The 23,686-nt window shown below is 40.4% G+C and overlaps 2 protein-coding genes across 2 annotated transcripts in view; both read left to right on the forward strand.

Moving 5' to 3' along the window:
- Positions 1 to 23,686, forward strand: part of clasp1a (cytoplasmic linker associated protein 1a) — a 341,123-nt gene that overhangs the window by 14,151 nt on the left and 303,286 nt on the right. The gene's annotated exons all lie outside the window — the stretch shown is intronic.
- On the forward strand, positions 14,104 to 17,228 carry LOC132393745 (uncharacterized). Its single transcript, XM_059969143.1, has 2 exons — positions 14,104 to 14,335; positions 14,614 to 17,228. Exon 2 carries the CDS (start codon positions 14,781 to 14,783, stop codon positions 16,497 to 16,499), a length of 1,719 nt encoding a protein of 572 aa, XP_059825126.1. The 5' UTR covers positions 14,104 to 14,335; positions 14,614 to 14,780; the 3' UTR covers positions 16,500 to 17,228.

Genomic DNA, 23,686 nt, shown 5'->3' on the forward strand with positions numbered 1-23,686 from the left:
GTTAGCCCTGAACTGAACCCAGAACCTGGAGAATTAATGGACCACTCAGATTGGCCTCTACCCTTTGAACAGTTTGGTATAGGCGACCCTACCAAGAGCCAAAGCATAAAGCCCCAACTCCAGCCATCATAGCTCTCTGGGTCATTGAGGCATGCAGGCCTTCAAACTGAATGACAAGGGTGTTGTCCTCTTGGAGGATTTGAGGGATGTGGGTCATCAAATGTACTTGGGGCTGAGATTGATGTTTTGCATTACTAAGTGATCAGATGTTGTGGATATCTGGCAGGAAAATGGAGTTGAAGCTAATGATCAGGGTAGCCATACAGTGGTGTTGCAGGCTTGAGGGACATGGTCTGTTTTACTTATGTAGTTTGTATCTCTACATTGGAGAGACTGCAAAGGAAATGTATGAAAATGAGGAAACTTTGGATAAACAAGGGTGGTTTTGTTTGGAATGAATTGGGTTGAGAGGAGGGTTCATAGAGAGAGAGAATTTGTGAGAGGGTTTAACAGAGTAAGCAGGAAGGATATTCTTAGCTGAGGGGCCTAAAACAAAGGGGCATAGATTAAATTGTTGGAAGGACAATAGAAAAGGCAAGTATATTTTACCCCCCAAGAGGATAGTCATGATCTGAAATTCATTGTCTGAAAGAGTAGGTAGAGACAGAAATCTTGTCATGTTGAAATGTAGTTGCAGATTTCAAGTGGAGGGATGGTGATATCCTTGTTAGGTGTCTTAGTGAGTGTAAAAGGGAATAACCTCTCAAAGCTTGATGAGATGTATCCCAGGCTGATATAGGAGACAAGCAATGAGATTGCTGGGACCCTTACAGGAGATTTATTTATTTATTAACAAACTTTAGTCATTAGTGAAGTACAAGACAATTTCACAGAGAAGGCACATCAGTTTGTGTAGAAGTTTGCATAGATTTAACATGTTACCTAAAACTTTGACAATCTTCTATAGAAGCTCAGTGGAGAATGTCCTTATTGGTTGCATCACTGGTATGGAAGCACCAATTCCCAAGAAGGGAAGAATCTACAGAGTGGTGGATACATCCTAGTCCATCATAGAGTACATTTCCCAGAGCGCTGCCACAAGAAAGTAACATCCATCGTCAAGGACCTCCACCATCCAGGCCATGCTCTCTTCACGCTACTACAGCTTTACAGGAAGTGCAAGACCAGGTTCAAGAACAGTGTTGCTTCACAACCTGATGAGGATAACATCACTCTCCATCTGTCCATCTCTGAACTGATTCCACAGTCTCACTTTCACGGACTTGACAATTCATGTTTTCAGTTTATTTGTCATTTTTGTTGGCACATTGTTTGTCAGTCTTTATGTATAGCTTTTAACATATTCTATTGTATTTCTTTATTTACCTATAAATCCCTGCAAGGCAAGAAAAGTAAGTAGTATAAGGAATGCAAGGTTGTTGTTGTGACACCACTCAATCAACCAACAACGGTGATTCATCTGCACATTTATAGATGGTGTTTGAGCTGTGCCTAGCCATATAGTCATGAGAGAGTAGAGCAGTGGGTTAAACAGATATTACTTGAGGTGAGCCTGTGTTGATCATCAGCTAGGATGAGATGTTATTGCTGATCTGCACTGATTGGTCTCCTGATGAGAAAGCTAAGTATCCAGTTGGAGAAGGAGGTACAGAGCCCATCTTTTGAGGGGATGATGGATGTTGAATACTGAGTTTGTAATTGATAAATCGCAGGCTGATGTATGTATTGCTCTTATCTTGGTGCTTCAAAGCTAAGTGGGAGAGCCATTGAAATTGTATCCACTGTAGACCTTTGTAACTGTGTCTCTTTGTTCATGACTCTCCCACTAATGAAAACATCTCAACATCTACCCTGTTAAATCTATTTCCAATATTTTATATTTGAATAAGGTGACGGTTCATTTGTTTAAATTCCAAGCAATACAGACCCAAACTGGCTAATGATTTTTGATGGAACAACCCTCTCACCCCAAGAAAAATTAACCTAGTGAATTTCCTTGGAGTTTGTCTAATGTTGCTATATCAATTGTAGTGGATCAAAACCTACAATATTCCAAGTGCAGCCTTGCTGATACCTTGTACCAATATAACAAAACCATCCTATTCTTGTCCTTTAACTCCTTTACAATAAAGGCCAAATACTACTTGCTGGTCTTAATTACTCATTGGCCCTGCTTGATAACATTTTTTAATTTGTATATGGGAACATCTAGATTCCCCTGAACTTATTTCCAGTTTCTCTCCATTTAGATACTTTGGTTTTTGATCCCTCTTACTGAAATGTGCAAGCTTGTGTTTCATCATATACTAGTTTTTTTTGCCCAAGTTTAGATGAGGTACACATGAAAGACCCAAATGGTTAGAGCCCATCAGATCCAAGAGAACTTGGTAAATGAGATCAAAAGTAGGCAGAGTATGATGGTAGAATGTTGTATTTCCTAGTCAGAAGGCTGTGACTTGCAGTATTTGGTGCTGAAAATCTTGCAGTTATATACATTTGATATTTAAATCATTAGTGTAGAAAACATGATTAGTAAGTTGGAAATAATTGCTTTGTGCATGTGAGGTGGATAATCTTGGTTTATAGATGGATATTGATCAGAGAATCAATTATGGAACAACAGCATATGTATTATAATTCCAATAAGTGAGAGGTGATATGTTTCTAATGGGTACAGCATAAGAAGCTGGGCCCTAGGAAATACAAAAGAATAGAGGGATCTTGGTGTACTTGTTCAAAAATCCCTGTAGGTAATACTAGTAGTACAGCTGGAGGTGGTGCTGTAGTTGGCATACTGGGTGCTGGCATTCATTAATTGGAGCATTTTTAAAAAAAGTATTGAGGTTATCATACATTATAAAACTTTGGTTAGGCTGCAGGTGAACTATTATGTCCATTTCAAGATAGCTTTGGAAGAATGTGGATACCTGGGATAAAATCAAGGGTTTCAAAGGTACATTTAATGTCAAAGAAATGCATACAATATACTCCTGAAATGCTTTTTCTTCGCAACCATCCACGAAAAAGAGTGCCCCCAAAGAATAAATGACAGTTAAATGGTAGAACCCCAAAGTACCCCCCCAGCTCCCTACCCTCCTGCGCATAAGTGGCAGCAAGTAAAGATCCCCCCCTTCCCACCCCCCCCCCCCCCCACTGGCAAAAAACAAGCATTGGCACCAGGCATTCAAGCTTGAGCAAAGCAACAGCAAAGGTGCAGACTTGCAGTACTCCAAAGACTACTTGTTAACCTGGTATTCAACATATGCTTCTCTTCATCTGTTTCTAATATGAAGAGTATGTAAATACTGTTTGTTTTCCTTGGAACAGAAGATGCTGAAGGGGAGCCTGTTAGAAGTATTCAAAATTGAGGACCAAAGATGGAGTGGATTGTGAAAATTACTCCCTCAAGAGCAAACCTATGCCCTCTAATTTTAAGAGATCCAAGATGAAGACAAAGATTTAGAGGGAATTTGACGATTTTTTCTTGTTTTGCTGATTATCTTTGCAGTATAGAATGCACTGCAAAATAGAGGCAGTTATTCTTAACATTTAAGAAGTATCTGAACATTTGAATTGCCAAGACATTGAAAGCTAGTAATTTGGGTTAATGTACGTGGATACTTGAATCTACTATATGACTCTGAATGATAGAGGTGCACGTGGTGGAAGATGAGATTAGTCTAGAAATCCTTTGATAGACAATAACATCATGATAAATGAATTGTCACTTGCGCAAGTTCTCGCACATTGTTTGGCATAATCTGAATGATTTAGTTCTTTCCCCTTCCTCAGCATGCCCCCACCCCTATGTTTGTTTGAAATCAGAAGTTAGTTGTGTTGCTCAAGTATTAGAACAGTCCCAAAATAGATTTCTAAATTGCTTGAAGTCAATATTGCTGTGTTTTAAAGGAATAAGCAATGATCATATTTTAACGTGCTCATTTGTATATGTCATAGCTCAAAATTTTGATATATTCACTGCACTTGGAATTGCGTGTTTTTAAAAAATCCAGCTTTAAAGACTTTTTTTTACGTAAAAGAACACTGTATACTTGTCTCCTGATTCATTTAAGAGTGCAAAGACCCCTGTGATATAAACACATAGCCATAAACCCCACGCGCATTGGCTCAGCAACTTTGAGCAGCTGAGCCTTGGCTAAGAAGATTGTGTTTGATTCTAATTTTACTCTGTCAGTTGTCATGACATCATTAGACCTAACAGATCACATCAGTACTCCTGAATTAGAAAAATATTTGGGCTTCCTGCTGTTGTTCACTCAGGTGATCACAGCTAGATTACAAATGCACTGGTGAAGCACAGTGATTTGCTGGCAGCAAACTCAACTATTAAATAGTTTTATTTTCTCAAATAGTCACTGCAATCAATAGCCTGTAACTACCCTTTTAGAACTGAACTGTTGAGCCACTGTACAACCTGCCATTCTTGTGGTGTGGACTGGAGTCCCAAAGGCTCAGGGTGATTGCAGTGTGGTGTTTATGTGCCTTCAAATTGAGGCAGTGGGGTCTGGCCCCGCGAGCAGGGAGCAAGCCATTATTTGGCTATTGATGGAGCATACTTGGAGGCGATTCGAATCAGCAGAACTGATGCAAGGCAGAGTTGAGGTGGTGGGGCCTAGACATGAGAGCATACCGAGGCGGTGAGGAAGGAGCTGAGTTTTGGCCGATTTAAATGCATGGCCAGATTGGAAAGGTCAGTTGTTGGGGCTGGAGGCAAGGGATGCACCAGTTCTTCAGTTCGGTGCTCTACGAGGTTTACTCATCTCTGCACTGAACTGAGGCTGTGGCCTGTAACTGGTTGGCTGTGATTGGCTTCATAGATGTGGACACACATACATAAACTTCAGTGCCGAATGCTACTTGCTTGCTTTTATTGTTTGCAAGATTTTTTCCCCTGTGTTTTTGGTGTTTGACAGTCTTTATGGGTTCTATTGGGTTTCTTTGTATTGTGACTGCCTGTAAGGAGATTAATCTCAAGGTTGTGTTTAGCATACATTGTATTTTGAATTTCTGAACTTGACATTGTCTCATACCTTCATTTTGCCATTGAATAGCCTGTTGACACTTGCTGTAACAATTGATTTTTGTAAAATTCAGCTAAATTGATTCCTGCATATCCATTCTTATATCTGATGTGGTTGATATTTCATATGAGAGGAATGACTTGGGGGTGGGGAAGAAGAGAAATTATTCTAACACGAATGGAGCTTTCCAAGTAGTTAAGTAGTTACAATCATATGTATACCACTAATCTTTTTCAAACTCTTATTTTTTGTGATATTTTACATGAAGATCTGATCACATTTTAGGTCATTTATGCAGAAATAGAGAAAATTCTACAGGATTCACAAACTGTGTTTTCTGTCAACCAGTTGAAATCTAGTCCTATTTAACTTTTCCTCTTGAGATAACACACCCATTTGGGTGTTGGGAGTTACTAAGCCTTCACTGAACTGTTTCCTGTACAGGAGTTTCTTGAGTAAAGACAGCAGTTTCATCAGTGGTTTCCAAAAATACATTTACCAGTGCACTGAATTACATCTGCAATTTTGCAGTTAGCCTGGCAGTAAGCATTTTTTTTTGTTAGCTTTCCTAATTCCTTGCTGTATCTGTGTACTAGCATTTTGTGAATTATCACGCGGACATGCAGTTCCCTCAGCTCTTCTTTCTAGGATGCAATCATCATTTAGATATATGCCTTTATAATAATTTTGTCAGAATGGACAATCTTGCATTTTGGAGTTATACCCTATTTCCCTGTTCTTTGCCTGCTTTTATAACCCTTGTGTCCCATTATAGGCTCATTTTTGTGCCATTTGCAGCTTTCTCTCCAACCTTAGTTGTTAATGATGTGGAAGAAAGGGCAATGGATGTTTGTTAATAATGTAAAACTAGTTAAGACCATACGACATTGGAGCAGAATTGGGTCATTTGGCACATTGAGTCTGCCATTCCATCATGGCTGATTTATTAATCCTCTCAATCACATTCTCCTGCCTTCTCTTTATATCTTTTGACTTAATTACTAATTAACACCATGTCAACCTCTGCCTTAATATATCCAATCACTTGGCCTTCACAGCTGTTAGTGGCAATGAAGTCCACAGATTCACTATCATCTTGTAGTTAAAGCAATTTTTCCCCATCTGTTCAAAATGGAAGTCCATTTATTCTGAGGCTGTCCTCTGGTCCCAGACTCTCCCACTGCAGGAAACATTCTCTTCTCATCCACTCTATCGAGGCCTTTCAGTATATATTTAATAGGTTCCCCCTCTTTATTTTAAGAGATTCCCCCTCTTCTAAACTCCAGTGAGTACAGGCCCAGAGCCATCAAATACTCCTTGTATGTGACCCCTTTCATTGCTGGAATCATTCTCATGATCCCACCTTTGAACTCTCTACAATGCCGGCACCTCTTTTCTTACATAAGGGCCCCAAAACTGCTCAGGGTACTTCAAATGTGTCTGGCCCAGCATCGCATCCTTGCTTTTATATTCTAGTCCTCTCAAAATGAATTTCATTTACCTTTCTTACCACTGACTCAATCTGCAAGTTAACCTTTTTTGGGAATACTGCGTGAGAACTCCTAAGTCCCTTTTGTTCCTCTGATTTTTGAATTTTCTCCCCTTTTAGAAAATGCCGTTATTCCTTCTAACAAAGTGCATGACACTTCCCAACACTATTCTATCTGCCACTTTGCCCGTTCTTCAAATATGTCTAAGTCCTTCTGCAAACATCCTTCTTTGTCAGTCCTATCTGCCCATCCACCTATCTTCGTATCAGCCACAAACTTGACCACAAAGCCGTCAATTCCAAAGTGTCACCAGATAATTTGTACTGTACCCTACAATATTTAATTTATGCAGTTTATCCTATGTGTAATTCATTTGAGGATTTAATTCTTCATAAATTATTGTGTCTTATATGTGTGTTGTGTACTGTTGTGCTTTTAAATTTCTGGTGCAGAGTAAGAATTGAATATCTGGTGCAGCAAAACTTTCTCATTTGACAGTATACATGTATATAGTTAAATGACAATAAACTTTAATTCCGTTACCCCAGTCATTGATGTGAAAAGAAGCAGTATTGACCACTTTGGAACACCACTGGGAGACACTGAGAAAATGCTCCCTTTATTCCCACTGTTTACCTCCTGCCAATCACCCAATCTTTTATCCATGCTAGTAACTTCCTGTAATTACCATGGGCTCTTAACTTTTTAAGTAGCCTCATGTGGCATGTTGTCAGAGGTCTTCTGAAAATCCAAGTACGCAACACCAACTGACTCTCCTTTGTCCATCCTGCCTGTCACTACCTCAAAGAATTCTAATAGATTTGTCAAGCAGGATGTCCCCTTTTTTGAGAAAGTGATCTTGGAGTTGGTGAACAAGTCTTAAATGGAGTGTGATATTTGAAAAATGTAATATTATTGGTATCAGTAGAAAGCATAAACAAAGTAGACCCGACTGACTCCCACAATTCTATTGACTATACCTTTCCCCACCCTGTTCCCTGTATTTTTAAAAAATTCTGTTCCCTTTTCTCAGTTCCTTAATCTCTGCCGCATCTGTTTCCACACTGAGGCTTTCCTTTCCAGGACTCCAGCGATATCCTCCTTGAGAGAACAGGGTTTCCTGTCCAGCGTGAATGCTGCCCTCACCCGCATCTCCTCCATTTCCCAAACATCAATGCCACCCCTTCTTCCAGCTGCCTTAACAGTGATAGAGTTCCTCTTCTCACCTACCACTCCGTGAGCCTCCACATCTAGCACATCATTCTTTGTAATCTCCACCATCTCCAAAGGGATCCTACCACCAAACATATCTATACCCCCCCCCTTTCCAATTTTCCACAGGGGTTGCTTCCTCTATGATTTCCTTGGCCATTCTCTTCTCTTCTCCCCCCCCCCCCCCACCCAACTAATAGGTTTCTGGGCAGTTATCCCTGCCAGTGGCCAAAGTGCTACACCTGCACATTCACCTCTTCTGTCACCTCTATTCAGGGCCCCAATCAGTCCTTGCACTGAGGCAAAACTTCACCTACAAATCTGCTGGTATATCAGGGGCACCTGATATAATCTGCTATTATATCAGGTGCCCCTGTTGTAGCCTTATCATTGGTGAGTCCTGTCAGAAATTGCGGAATGACTTTGAGGGACCTTCTCTCCATCCACCAAAAATGGAATTTCCCAGTAGTCAAACATTTTCATTCGGATTCCCTTTCTGACATGTTGTGTACCTCTTGTGCCAAGATGAGGCCACCCTCCAGGTGTAGGAACACCACTTGTGTTCTATTTGGGTAGCTTCCAACCTGATGGCATGAAATTCAATTTCTCCTTCTGGTTTAAAAAATAATGTCCTTTCCTCTCCCCTCCCTATTGTTCTTTTCCCCATTCTGACCTCTTGCCTCTTCTTACCTAACTATTAACTCTCCCTGGTGCCCCTCTCCTTTCTTCTGCGTTCACTCTCCTCTATCATCTTCCTTCTTCACCATCTCTTTGCCTTTCCCGCCGACCTGGTTTCATCTATCAACTTATAACTATCCTCCTTCCCTTCCAGTCCTGAAGAAGGGTCTTGGCCCAAAACATCAACTGTTTAGTCATTTCCATAAATGTTGCCTGACCTGAGCTCCTCCAGCATTTTGTGTGTTGCTTTGGATTTCCAGCATCTGAAGAATTTCTCGTGTTTATAAAGTAGAATATTTTTCCAAAAGGTGAGATGAGAGTACATAATGTTGTGGAGAAAAATCTGTATGTGCTGTACCTTTGAATTAAATAACTTTGCAGTTATTACTGTGACTGAACTAAAACTGATTCACATAACAAACCTTCAGGATGGAGAGTCCAAGAGAATCTCACTCTCATGACACAATGCTTTAGACTTCAAGACAAAGGTAACAATAAGTGATTAACTACAGTACCAGTTGCTGTTGTCACCTGCTTTAACATTTTGAATATCATTGTTAACGTGCTGTGTCATATGATGTGGGCAATCATGGTCTCATGAGCATGATTGTTCTTGGTAAATTTTTCTGTAGATGTGGTTTGCTATTGCTACCTTCTGGGCAGTGTCTTTACAAGATGGATGACTTTGACATTATCAATACTCTTCAGAGATTGACTGCTTGACATCAGTTTTCACATAACCAGGACGTGATATGCATCAGCTGCTCATACAACCATCCACCACCTACTCTCGTGGCTTCATGTGACCCTGATCAGGTTGAGGGTAGGATGGCTAAGCAGGTGCTACACCTTGCCCGAGGTTTTCCTCAGAGGGAAGTTTACAGAGGGAAGTGGCCTCTTAACTCTCCTTTGATAGAGACGCATCTCCACCCTGCTACCTAATTTTGAATATTAACATCTATTGTTGTGATGAGGTCACACTCAGGTTGGAGGAGCAACACCTTGTATTCTGTCCAACCTAATGGCATGAACATCAATTTCTCTAACTTCTGATAATGGCTAGTACCCTCCCCCCCCTTCATTTTTTTTCCCCATCCCTTTTCCTTCTGTCACCTTACCTCCTTGCCTGCCCATTGCACCTCTCTCTGGTGCTCCTCTCCCTTTTGTATATGGCCTTCTGTCCTCTCCTATTAGTTCCCCCTATCTCCAGGCCCGTATCTCTTCCACTAACCAATTCCGCAACTCTTTACTTCCTCCCTCCTCCCCCTGGTTTCACCTGTCACCTTGTGTTTCTCCCTTCCCTCCCCTAGGTTCTAAGGCTAAGGTCAAAGAGCAAAGGGCTCAACGAACAACCTTGTCTAGGTCCGCGATGAAATTTAAATAGTTTGGAATTTTGAAAATTAGTAACAACCTGTGCAGAAGGAGATAGATAAATTAGTTTAATACATTGAATAAAATCTGGTCCAAAATTAAATTTTTCTAAGGTTTTAAATAATAATTCCATTCAACCCGATCGAAGGCCTTCTCAGCATCTAAGGATATCACACATTCTGATATCTCCTGGGAGGAAGGGTAAATAACATTTAATACACGGCACAGATTAAAATGGTAATGCCGGTTTTTAATAAATCCAGTCTGATCATCCGAAATAATAGAAGGTAGAATATTTTCAATCCTATAGCCAAAACTTTAGAAAGGATTTTAGAATTAACATTGAGTAATGAAATTGGTCTATATGAAGAGCATTCAGTTGGGTCCTTGTTCTTCGTTAGGATAAGCAAAATAGAGGCTTCAAGGAAAGATTGAGGCAAGCTACCCAATTTGAAAGAATCCAAAAAGACTGAGTGTAACTGGAGTATAACTAATGAAGAAGAAGCCTTATAATATTCTCCAGAAAATCCATCTGGACCTGGAGCCTTCCCCAAGTGTAATGAATGTATAGCTCTGGCAATTTCCTCATAAGAAGTGGGTTGATTCATCTGTTTACAATTATCTGCAGAAAGTGCAGGGTTATATAATTGATCTAGAAAATTATTCATTACAGTATTATCTTTAAGGGAATCAGAATTATAAAGTTTAGAATTCTCTAAAAGTATCATTTATTTCAGAGTGATCAGCTGTCTATCACAGTTAATTTTGCAAATTTCTTTAATTTGTCGTCTAACTGCAGTAGTTTTTAACTGGTTGACCAATACTTCGCCTGATCTATCTCAGTGAATGTAAAATTGAGTTTTATCTTTAAGAAGTTTAGTTTGAATTGGATATGTTAACAGAAGATCATATTTAGTTTTAGCTTCAACACGTCTTTCATATAAAACAGGATCTTGAGCTATAGCATATTTTTGATCTAATTGTTTCAACTGATTGGCTAATTCAATTCTTTATTAGCTTTATTCCTAACATTCACAGTATAAGAAATAATTTGACCTCGAATATAGGCCTTGGAAGTATTCTATACAATAAGATTAGCGGTCTCTTTCTTTCTTATTCTCTTCAGAAAACAAAATAATATACCTCTAGAAATTTTAATAATTCCTTATCAGGTAACAAAGTTGTATTAAAATGCCAAATTCTGATTGTTTGAGGAAGACGAGGGAGATTTAAAGTTAGAAATACTGGAGCGTGATCTGAAACAGCAATCTCTTTATATTGATAGGAATGAACTGATGAATTTATTTGACTACCAATAAAAAAAAACCAATCCTGGAATATGTATGATGAACATGGGGGGGGGGGAGAATGAGTACCCCCATCTAAAGGGTGTAAGAAATGCCAAACATCAACAATAGCACATTTCAATAAAAAAAGATTGAACAAACAAATCTGATTTATTAAGAGACGCTGGTTAGAAGATGATTGGTCTAAGCTTGAGTCCAGCCAACAATTAAAATCTCCTCCCATCACCAAAGAATAAAGTCTCAGCTTTGGTAAAAACGGGGAAGAAAAAAGCTCAAAGAATCCTGGATCATTTACATTTGAGGCATACACATTGGCAAATACTATGAATTTATTATCTAGTTTTCCTGAAACTATAACAAAACGTCCATTAGTATCAGACACTACTTAGATATTGGACAAAGGAAAGTATTATCTATAAGAATCGAAACTCCTCTAGATTTGGCCTGAAAAGACAAATGAAAACAAAGTCGGTTCCAACGGCTAAAAAAAACGTAGATGATCATATTTGCATATACGAGTTCCTTGTTTTTTTTAAAAAAAAGGACCTTAAATTTCCTAATATATGCAAAAATCTTATTACGTTTGACCAGGTGATTTAACCCTTTCACATTAAAACTGAGTAAATTAATAGTTTGGTCCATTTTTAGTATTTAAAGGAAGGGTTAAAATGTAAGTTACAACCAATCCATAAACCTTGAGAAATGGTAACCAAGCAACAAGTTGGCTAAAAAAAAATCCAAAAGCAGCCTCTGGGGGGAAAAAAACAATCCCCGCCCACCTCCCAAAGAAAGAAAACCGACCAGTAGAAAGCCGGCATCTACAACCATGGACACCCCCCCAAAACAGTTGGTGATAGCTCCAATTAGTTTCAAGGTTGTTTATATTCCAACCTAGACGAAACAATATCCAATCAAGATATTTAATTCTTGTGTATCAAAAATACAGTATTTAAAAATACGAAAGGAAAATAGTTACAAAGGTTTACCAAAAGTAAAAGATACCATTATTCATACAGAAAGACATTGAAAAACAGGCTAAGCAGTTAGCTTTTAAGTTTAAAAAAAATCTGTATGCTTCAGCATTCAAACAAAACCATTTTAAGTGTCCATCTTTAATGAGATTCTCAGTCAAATTTAGTAGCCAAAGGACGGGTTAAAACGCTTGTTTTTTAAAAAAATTCCAACAAAGCTTGTTTAAACTTGGCACATTCCTGCATAACCTCAAGCTAATGGTCTTTGAGAATCTTAATATTGCATTCTATAACGAATTATACCCCTTCGAGATTTGTGAATTAAGAGTTTTTCATTTAATCTCGTGTCTTCATGCAAGGACAAACTAAACAGCTAGTCTTCGGATTTTAAAAACCTTTGTGCTTCAGCAGTCGAACAAAACCTTTTGAAAGAACCATTTTGAAGTGTGATTCTGAGATGAACTGGATAGCAAAGGGAGGGTTTAAAACCCTTGTCTAAAATAACTTCTTTGAATTTAGCATGTTCCTGCATAACCTCAGGCAAGTAATCTTCAACAATACTAATCTTGCCACCATGCTAATCATTTGTGCCTCTTCGAGATTTGCATATTAACAGTTCCTTTGTTTTAAATTCATGAAAACAAATTATTACTGATCTTGATCTATCTCTGTTAGGTGGTCTAAACACAGGAGATCTGTTAGCTCAATCAATCATAAGCAAAGACGCCAGCATTTCTGGAAATAATTCTTGCAGAAAGTTTACAAAGAATTCCATAAGATGATTAACTTCGATTAATTCTTTGAGACCCAGAACCTGTAGGTTGTTCCTTCTACTTCTATTTTCTATGTTGATAATCTTCTGTCTTAACTTTTCGTTGGACTTTGATTGCTTTTCACAAAGCTTTTGCAATTCATCCGTTTCCAGAGACGACAACATCACTTCATTGTTTTTTATACATTTATCGTGTTCATTAAGAGTTTGCTGAATAGAATCCAATTTACCATCTATTTGTTTAAATTCAGAGCTGAATTGTTGAAACTTCCTATAGGCTTCTTGTGTATGACTTTGCAGCAAATCCATAATAGAATCCAAAGAAGTGGGGGAACCATCCTTTTTAGTACCTCTGCCACCCCTTGATGTAGCCATAATGAAAAAAAATCACACTTAAAAAGGAAGTTTCAAGACAGGTTGGAAAGATAATTAGAGTTGGAGCAACGGGAGATTGCTGCTACTCCATCAGCCACCACCAGGAAATCCCCCCCCCCCCCCCGCCTCTTACAACTTTCTGGTACATGGAATTCAAATACTCAACCCTTTGAGAGAAGAAATCTTCCTTGTATTGGTCTTGTGTAATTGACACCTTATTTGAAACTGCTTTGAAGAGATTTAAATTTCCTAGTCAAAAGACATACTAGGTTAGTTCATTGGGTAAGGTCATTGTCCAGCTATTAGGTTAGGGTTAAATCAGGGTTGTCAGAGGTTGCTGGCGAGGCGCATCTCTAAGGGCCTGGAGGGTCTATTTTCTGAGTTGTATCCCTTTACAAAAAAAATCCTAGCATTTACCCAAACTTTCCTAAGAATCTTGGAAACTTATTTTGTTCCTTCATTCTAAATTCCAATGACAAGGCAGTCCCTCCTTAACCAGGGTCATTCCTAATGAACCTTCTGTGAATTGCCTCTGATGATATTTCCTAGATAAATGGGCTAGCTCTTCATTTTACTCAAGGTGTGATTTCAGCAATGTGTACACAGTTGTGTTTAAAAGCTTCTCAACTTTCTTACTTGATAGTCTCAAAATAAATGCTGGCATTCCATAACTGTTCCGATTGCCACCTGTACTAGATTGGGCACTGATCGTAGGTTACTGCAGTTTCCTTGGTTTTGCAGTTGCATGGATCTTGGCTGTCTAAGAATTTGAGCACATTCTACATGCCGTGTTCCTTTTTAACTGTTTAAAAAGGCTTGATGAGTCACTGTGTGCTGTCTTTACGACAGTTATTTAGTTTATAATATTTTCGCTTAGTAATTCATTCAATAGTATTTTCTAGTTAGAATTAGAAGTGTTTAAAGTATATTCATTGCATGTAAAATATATCGGCATGCGATGACGTCACATCCGGTTTCGCCGCGTCTTGTGGGAAAACACCGGTTTGAAATTAGCGCGAGGGTGGGGGCTTTCCACGAGGCTCACCTGAGCACAAGCAGTTTTGCAGGCATGAGAAATCACAGTGAGAGCAACGCTGTAAGTTAATAGATAATCGATATATTGAACTAAGATATTAATGCTGATCCTGTTAGAGGTAACGTCGGTAGATAATGTTTATGCTTTCGTTAGTTAAAGAGTCGCGGATAGTTTGCATGGAAGTGTATTTAAAGTAGTCAATGGAGCAGGTAAACTCTCCCTGTATACTGCACCTTAGTGTAATGTAGTTATAGTCACCTTTGCAAGTATTTACACTTGAAATGTGATATTAAGGAAGGAACAAATACTGTATCAATCTTGTATTGTTTTATCAACAGTTTTCACCATATGTTAATGTGAAGAGTGAACAGTAAATGGTTAATCTTACTGCGATCTGGTTCTTATTAACTGTGGTTTATCCGGACGTTAAATTCGGCGTTTCGTTACACCCGAAGGAGAACGTGACAGTGAAAAAGCGGCATTATCAGGTGTTTCAAGTGCTGCAATGTCAGCTCAATCCAGCATCAAGTCGACGCCGCCCAGCGACAAGGGCAGTAAACCGACATCAAGTAAGCCCACCCGGGCGTTATCAGGTGTTCCACGTGCTGCAATGTCAGCTCGATCCGGGATCAAGTCGATGGCGCCCAGCGACAAGGGCAGTAGAACGACATCAAGTAAGTCCGCACAGGCAAGAGCCAAGGCAGAAGCCGCCAAGGTGCGACTGCATTACGCCAAACAAGAAGCAGTTTTGAAAATTAAACTGGCTGCCAGAGAAGCCGAAAGGGCCGCCAGAAAGGCAGAAGCCGCCAAGGTGCTACTGCGTTACGCCAGACAAGAAGCAGTTTGGAAAATGAAACTGACCACCAGAGAAGCCGAAATCCAGAAAGAAAAGGCTGCCAGACAAAGAGAAGAGGCTGCCAGACAAAGAGAAGAGGCCGCCAGAGAAGCCGAAACCCAGTTGGAAATGACAAAAATATCGACAGAGTTGCATGTGCTGCAGCTAGAAGGAGAAAGAGAAGCTGCCAGGGTGGAAGCAAAGTACATAGAACAAGCTGAAGGGTCGCGTGATCTGACCGAAGTAAGATCTACTTTAGAAAGGACCAGACTGGAACGCACAAGCGACTATGTACAATCTCAAATAGACAGGCAGGCTCGTCTCCCCTCTCCATACGTATTCGATAACTTCCCCAGCTACGAGGAACCTCAGAGAGTCACGATTGCATCACATCCATACGAGGAAGGAAATTTACCCTCACGGCTCCGTGATGAAGTCAAGAATGAAAGAACCGACAACGCTCCTTCACCCCCACAACAGGACGGCGGGGAGGGAGAGGTTCACTCCAGGACAACAATTGTCAGCTCGAACTGTACAGAAGTTTGCGGTCAAACTCAGTCAAGCCGTTCTTGTTCCGAGATCTGCCTCACTGAGGTGTACCCTAAAGAAGCACAACAAGACATTACCAAGCGTAAAGTAACCGACGAGACGCTAGGTCAGTCAGTTTTCGTTCAAACCGAGCACGGAAACAAACTTGCACAATCAGCTCAAGATACCATTTCTTTAAAACCCAAAGACACCAAGGTCTTCAGAGATGAAGCAAATAATGGGGTTGGCCCATTGCCAATCAGAGAACCACGCCAGCGCTCACCAGATAACAAAGAGCAGGCAGTCAAACGGTTCACGTCCTTACGGAAAACCCAGAAAAGGAAACCTGAGATACAGCAACGCACCCGATTGGCCCACGAGGTACTGTGCACCCTAATGGCAGAGGTCACAGCCATTATAAACGCACAATCATTCCTACCTGTGTCTTCTGACCCAGAAAACCCCTTTATACTTTCGCCATCAACGCTCCTTACGCAGAAGGCAGGAGCACCTCCTCCACCAGGAGACTTCTCAGACAAGGATTTGTGCACAAAGCAATGGAGACAAGTCCAGGCTCTGGCAAATCAGTTCTGGCCTCGCTGGAGACAAAAATATCTACCTTTGTTGCAACAGAGACAAAAGTGGACAGAACCCCGAAGGAATCTTCAAGTTGGAGACTTAGTCCTGCTCAGGGACAAGCAAGTCGCTCGCAACAGCTGGCCAACGGCCAGAATCACTGCTACATTCCCTAGCGAGGATGGACATGTCAGGAAGATCGAATTGAAGACTACCGACCAAGGCGATGTGAAAATTTACCAAGGGCCAGTTACAGAAGTTATTCTACTTCTACCCAATGACTGATTAAGAGACTAAGTTTTGTACTCTGCTCATTGTGACCTTACGAAGGTCAAGCGGGGAGTGTGCTGTCTTTACGACAGTTATTTAGTTTATAATATTTTCGCTTAGTAATTCATTCAATAGTATTTTCTAGTTAGAATTAGAAGTGTTTAAAGTATATTCATTGCATGTAAAATATATCGGCATGCGATGACGTCACATCCGGTTTCGCCGCGTCTTGTGGGAAAACACCGGTTTGAAATTAGCGCGAGGGTGGGGGCTTTCCACGAGGCTCACCTGAGCACAAGCAGTTTTGCAGGCATGAGAAATCACAGTGAGAGCAACGCTGTAAGTTAATAGATAATCGATATATTGAACTAAGATATTAATGCTGATCCTGTTAGAGGTAACGTCGGTAGATAATGTTTATGCTTTCGTTAGTTAAAGAGTCGTGGATAGTTTGCATGGAAGTGTATTTAAAGTAGTCAATGGAGCAGGTAAACTCTCCCTGTATACTGCACCTTAGTGTAATGTAGTTATAGTCACCTTTGCAAGTATTTACACTTGAAATGTGATATTAAGGAAGGAACAAATACTGTATCAATCTTGTATTGTTTTATCAACAGTTTTCACCATATGTTAATGTGAAGAGTGAACAGTAAATGGTTAATCTTACTGCGATCTGGTTCTTATTAACTGTGGTTTATCCGGACGTTAAATTCGGCGTTTCGTTACACCCGAAGGAGAACGTGACACACTGGCCTCAGGATTTCTCGTCTCTGACTTACCTCCTTGCAATATTTTAGCTGGTCAGATAAATTTCCTGTCAGTGGTGGGAAGCCCTTTTGATAGTACTTGAGTGATCGAGGGAATCCATATCTTGTGGATGTACAAATTTGTCTCGGATTTTCAATAGTAATTTTTTCTGATGCTTATTGCCCAGTGCATCTGTATGTTGTTCATGTTAGTTCTTATTCCATCTTGAATGTTATACAGGTTTTACTACATAGTTTGAATATTGTTTCATATGAGGGGTTGAGAATGGAATTGTATACAATGCTTGCATATGCAGTTTTGATCTTGTGTTAGACACAAGCTCATGAATGACTCATCTGGTTGAGCCCAGGTATTGCCTCTGAAGAAATGTCTTGGAGTTTATGTGATTGATCTCTTAAGTACAACAGTGTTCCTTAATGGTGAGTGAGAGTTTTATCCTTGTAACTGGTTTCGGTCTCCAAGGGAGTAATGCACTTTTGATGCATTTCAGATCTTCTGCATTGATTCCTGAGATGAGAACTAGAATACCCTACTTACTATCAATCATTATGCAGTTATTTTCTAGAAATTGGAATTCATTTTTGGGATTTGGCCAGCATTTATTGCCCACTTCAAACTGATATTGAGAAGGTGACACACAGCCACCATTTTAAATTGTTGCAGTCTTCCTAATGAAGGTATATAGCACAAGAAAAGACATTTGATCTACAATACCTGTACTTAGTGACAATTTAAGTTAATCCCATTTGGTTTATATCCCTCCATCCCCTGCCTGTTCATGTGCCTTACTAAATGCATGAAATGTTGTTTTCGTGTCTATTTCCACCACATATTCACAGTACTATGCACCTACCACTCTGTACTTTTAATATGCCCATCTCCTTTTAAACTTTTCCCCCATTACCTTAAATCTCTGCCCTCTCGTACTTGATCTTTATGTTCTGGGAAAAAGATCCAACTATCTACCCTTCTCATAATCTTAGATATTTTTAATCAGATCACCCACCAACTCCCATCTCTCCAGGGGGAAAAAATCCAAGTTTGTCCAACCTCTCCTTGTGGTGGTACTCCTTGATCCAGGCAACATCCTGATAAGCCTCTTTTGCAGCCTTTCCAAAACCTCTACATTTGTCCTGCAGTGTGGCACTTCTCACAGTATTCCAAATGTGGCCTAACAAAGATTTATACAGCTGAAACTTGACTTCCCAATTTTTCTGCTCAATGCCATGACTAGTGGAAAATATGCTGTCTGTACTACCTAATCTACTGTGTTGGCACTTTCAGGGAACTGTGGACTTGCACCACAAAACCCCTCTGCACATCAGTGTTTCTGAGGGTTGTCACTTGCTGTATACTTTCCTCCTGCATTTGTCTTGGTGATGAAATGCCAAGGGTAGTTAATTGATCTTGTTGAATGATATAGATTATTGCTCGGCACATGCGTGCAGTTAAGGTTGGCTTCATTTGCTGTGAAGTTGCGAATGGGATTGAACATTCCTATTTTGAGTCAGGGGCATTCACCATGGAAATAGGCCATTTGGCTCACAATGTCCATATGGCTCTGCACTAATGTCAATTTCCAGTACTTGGCTGAAGCCTCCTCTGTTTAGGTGGATGTTATATCTGGACATTACAGTGCTGTTAGGTGCTTTGCTTCCACCATTCTCTTAGGACAGTGTGTTCCAATACTTGCCACTCTATGTGTGATTTTAAAAACCCTCTTCATACTGCATCTTCAGTCCCTTTCTTACCCCTTGCCTTAAATCTATGTTAAGTTTTATTATGCTCTAATATTGGGAACCATCTCCTGCAGTCTATCATGTCTATACTCTTCATGATTTTATTTATTTAGTAATACAGCATGGAGGAGGCCCTTTAAGCCACATCGCTCCAGCAACCTCCAACAACCCTCATTTAACCCTAACCTAACAACTGGCCAATTTACAATACCCAGTTAACCTACCCAGTGCATCTTTGGACTGGAGGAAACCAGAGCACCTGGAGAAAACCCATGCATTCCACAGGGTGGGCGTAGGTAAACGCCTTACAATCAGCACCGGAACTGAACTCTAAACTCTGATGCTCCATGCAGTGCTACTATGGCACCTTAATTATGTCCCCTCTCAACCTTCTCTGCTCCAGGAATAATAGACTTAGAATCTCCACTCTGTCCTCAAAATTGAAATACTCTGTCCAAAGGAAAAAGCTGGCAAATCTCCTTACAATTTTCTCCAGTGTTATCATGTCTTCCTGGTACATTCAAGAAGACGATGTCATTGATGAAACAGTTAATTAAATGTATTTTGGACCAAGCTGCAGCTCTTTGATACACTTTGACATCTTCACCTTGCAACAATCCTGAGTTCGAATCCAGCCGGCTCCCTTGCATGCTTTCCATCCGTGCTGGGTTGAGCGTTGAGCTAGCAACTTGGCCTTGTAAAAAAAACAAGAAAGCCTGCTTTAAAAAAAAACGCTGTCATGACAACGTCCCGATGATTCCACTCAGAGTTGGGGCTTCCTACTTCTATAATGTGTTTGACTGAAAGAACACAAGTCTACTTTCATTAGTCTAATTGCTGTTTCTTTGCTCAGTCAGTATGCAAAATCTTACTGATGTTTGCTGGTACCAGTTTAGAATTAGCAATAAATAGTATATGTAGACCTCAAAATTATTTTCGAAAGGTCCATCCAAGCAGGGCAATTTATTTTACATAATGTTTCCAGCTCCTTCATGTTCACTCCACGTCACGTTAGAAAAGCAGTGTCCTTTAATAAAAATCAAACAAAAAAAAAGCTTTAAATATAGGGAATCAGAAATTTAAAAAAAACAAAAAAAATCTTTAAATATGGGGAATCGGAAATAAAAAAAAACAATCTTGGAAGTACTCAGCAGAAGAAACTCCATTTGTGGATAGAATCAGAAACGGATTTAATATCACTGGCATATGTTGTGAAATTTGTTAACTTTAAGGCAGCATTGCAATGAAAAGCATGATAAGTATAGAGTAAAAACTGTTACATTAAATATATCTATTTAATAGTTAAGTTAAAATAAGTAGTGCAAAACAACAGAAATATATTAGTGAGATAGCGTTTGTGGGTTCAATGTCTTATTTAGAAATCCGATGTCAGAGGGAAGTTGTTGTTCCTGAATCGCTGGGCGTGCGCCTTTAGGCTTCTGTACCTCCTTCCTTGATGGTAAAGGTGTGAAGACGGCATGTCTTGGGTGGTGAGGTTCCTTCGGAAGGCACCTGTCATTGATACCTTGGATATTATGGAGGCTGATACCTGTGATAGAGCTGACTTGTAAAATAAGCATCCTGACATGGGTATTTGCATTGTCCAGGTGATCCATGGTTGCATGGAGAGCCACTGAGAGCTTGCTGTAGACCTATTTTGGCAATAGGCAAATTGCAGTGGGTCCTGGTCCTTGCTGAGGTAGGAGTTGATTCTAGCCATGACCAACCTCAAAGCATTTCATCAACTTAGAGGTGTGTGCTACTGGGTGATGGTCACTAAAGTCACACTACTCTTCTTGGGCACTGGTATAATTGTTGTCCTTTTTGAAGCAGGTGGGAACTTTCAACTGCAGCAGTGTGAGATTGAAAATGTCTTTGAATACTCCAGCCAGTTAGTTGATACAGGTTTTCAGAGCCTTACCAGCTACTCCTTCGGGCCCTGCTGTCTTGAAACACACTCATTCACGCAGATTTTAATGAAGTCGGTGACAACTGTGGCATATCTCAAGTCAAGTCAACTTTTATTGTCATTTCGACCATAACTGCTGGTACAGTGCATAGTAGAACGTTTTTCAGTACAGTGGTTTACATGACACAGTACAAAAAAAACTAGACTGAACTACGTAATAATAAAAAAAAACAGAGAAAGCTATACTAGACTACAGACGTACACTGGACTGCATAAAGTGCACAAAAACAGTGCAGGCATTACAATAAATAATAAACAGGACAGTACGGCAAGGTGTCAGTTCAGGCTTCGGGTATTGAGGAGTCTGATAGCTTGGGGGAAAGAAACTGTTACATAGTCAGGTCGTAAGAGCCCGAATGCTTCGGAGCCTTTTCCCATATGGCAGGAGGGAGAAGAGATTGTATGAGGGGGGTGCATGGGGTCTTTCATAATGCTGTTTCCTTTGCGGATGCAGCATGTAGTGTAAATGTCCATGATGGCGAGAAGAGAGACCTCGATGGTCTTCTCAGCTGACCTCACTATCCGCTGCAGGGTCTTGTGATCCGAGATGGTGCAATTTATGAACCAAGCAGTGACGCAGTTGCTCAGGACGCTCTCAATACAACCCCTGTAGAATGTGATGAGGATGAGGGGTGGGAGATGGACTTTCCTCTGCCTTCACAAAAATTAGAGACGCTGCAGGGTTTTCTTTGCTATGGAGCTGATGTTGAGGGACCAGGTAAGATTCTCCGTCAGGTGAACATCAAGAAATTTGGTGCTCTTTACGGTCTCTACTGAGGAGCCGTTGATGTTCAGCGGGGAGTGGTTGCTCCGTGCTCTCCTGAAGTCAACAACCATCTCTTTTGTTTTGCTCACATTAAGAGACAGGTTGTTGGCGCTGCACTTCCTCTCTTTAAGCTGACTTGTCTTTCTTGCTAATGAGACCCACCACGGTGGTGTCATTGGCGAACTTGATGATATGGTTCGAGCTGTGTGTTGTAGCACAGTCGTGAGTCAGCAGAGTGAACAGCAGTAGACTGAGCACGCAACCCTGGGGAGCCCCCGTGCTCAGTGTGGTGGTGTTGGAGATGCTGCTCCCGATCCGGACTGACTGAGATCTCCCAGTCAGGAAGTCTAGGATCCAGTTGCAGAGGGAGGTGTTCAGGCCCAGTAGGCTCAGCTTTCCAATCAGTTTCTGAGGGATGATTGTGTTGAATGCTGAACTAAAGTCTATGAACAGCATCTGAATGTATGTGTCTTTTTTGTCCAGGTGGGTTAGGGCCAGGTGGAGGGTGGTGGCAATGGCGTAATCTGTTGAGCGGTTGGGACAGTATCTGTCCTGACTTGAAGAAGAGTCCCGGAATGTAGTACAGTCCACTGATTCAAAGCAGTCCTGTAAGTGTTCCTGTGCCTCCCCGGTCCATGTGTTAGTCCTCACTGCTGATGCTGCAGTCTTCAGTCTCTGCCTATACTCAAGCATTGGAAGTACAGCCAGGTGATCAGACTTACCAAAGTGTGGGCATGAAATAGCATGGGAGGCACTCTTGAACTTGGTGTAACAGTGGTCCAGTGTGTTAATTCCTCTGGTACTGCAAGTGATTTGTTGATGATAATTATTTAGTGACTTTATCAAGCTGGCTTGGCTAAAATCACCCCCCCCCCCCCAAATTGATAGGGAAGGCATCAGGATGTGCTGTTTCATGTCTGTTGAATATATCACGCAGATCATCTGGAGCCTGTTTGACATTGGCCTGAGGCGGAATGTATATCGCTACCAAAATGATCACTGAAATCTCGTGCAGCAGATAAAATGGTCAATGTTGAATTTGAGGTATTCCAAGTCTGGTGAGCAATATTGGGACATCACTGACGTATTAGTACAGGATGAGGAGTTGCTCTTGAAGCATGCACCTCCACTTCTGCTTTTGAGAGACTCATCTGATCTATCTTGATGATGTATTGTGAACCTGTCTATTTGAATCATTGCATCTGGCATGGAAGGGGTTAACCAAGATTCCACAAAACAAAGAATGCATGTGTTCATAGAGTTCCTCTGATACAGCACCTTAGTTCTGTAATCGTCAATTTTATTTACCATAACTTGTATGTTTGTCAGCAAGGCAGTTAGTATTGGGAGTTGAAAACCTCTTTTGTTTTCTTTAAATGCACCATCAGACCAGCACATTGAACCATTTTTCACTGGTGGCTTCTTAGAGGGTCAGAGTGTTTGTCACAGTATGGTCTATTTCCTTTGGCTTTAAGCAGTTATATCATGACATTAAAATTTCACCGTACACATCATAGATATAGTTATGGTTCTCAGCTGTAGCAGGTAAAACGAGAATATTTGATGTTTTCCATCGTTCTCAATGAGATCTGCTGTTTGGGTCGTCTGTGGTGTTGGCACCCCAGAAGTGAAACTGAGTTAATGTTTTGAGTCAATAATCCAGAACAGCAAAGGACCTTCAACTGGAAAACTTGGTTTCTTTTATTACAGTTAGTGCCTGACCTTCTGAGTTTTTGTAGAATTTGTACTGTCATTTTACTATTGTGGGATTAATCTGTGTATTTGTTATTTCCTTTGCAGTTTAACTTGAACTTGCATTTTTATATCATTACCTATCAATATGCAGTTGTCCAGTGTGTTTCCTAATAATTTATTATTCAGGAAGCTTCTTGGGTATTATTTGAAAAGTGGCCATTTAACTCGTGTATAAATTTCGAATGCAGTGTCTGTTACCCATAGA

Source organism: Hypanus sabinus, chromosome 5 (assembly GCF_030144855.1).
Source record: "Hypanus sabinus isolate sHypSab1 chromosome 5, sHypSab1.hap1, whole genome shotgun sequence".
Lineage (NCBI taxonomy): Eukaryota > Metazoa > Chordata > Chondrichthyes > Myliobatiformes > Dasyatidae > Hypanus > Hypanus sabinus.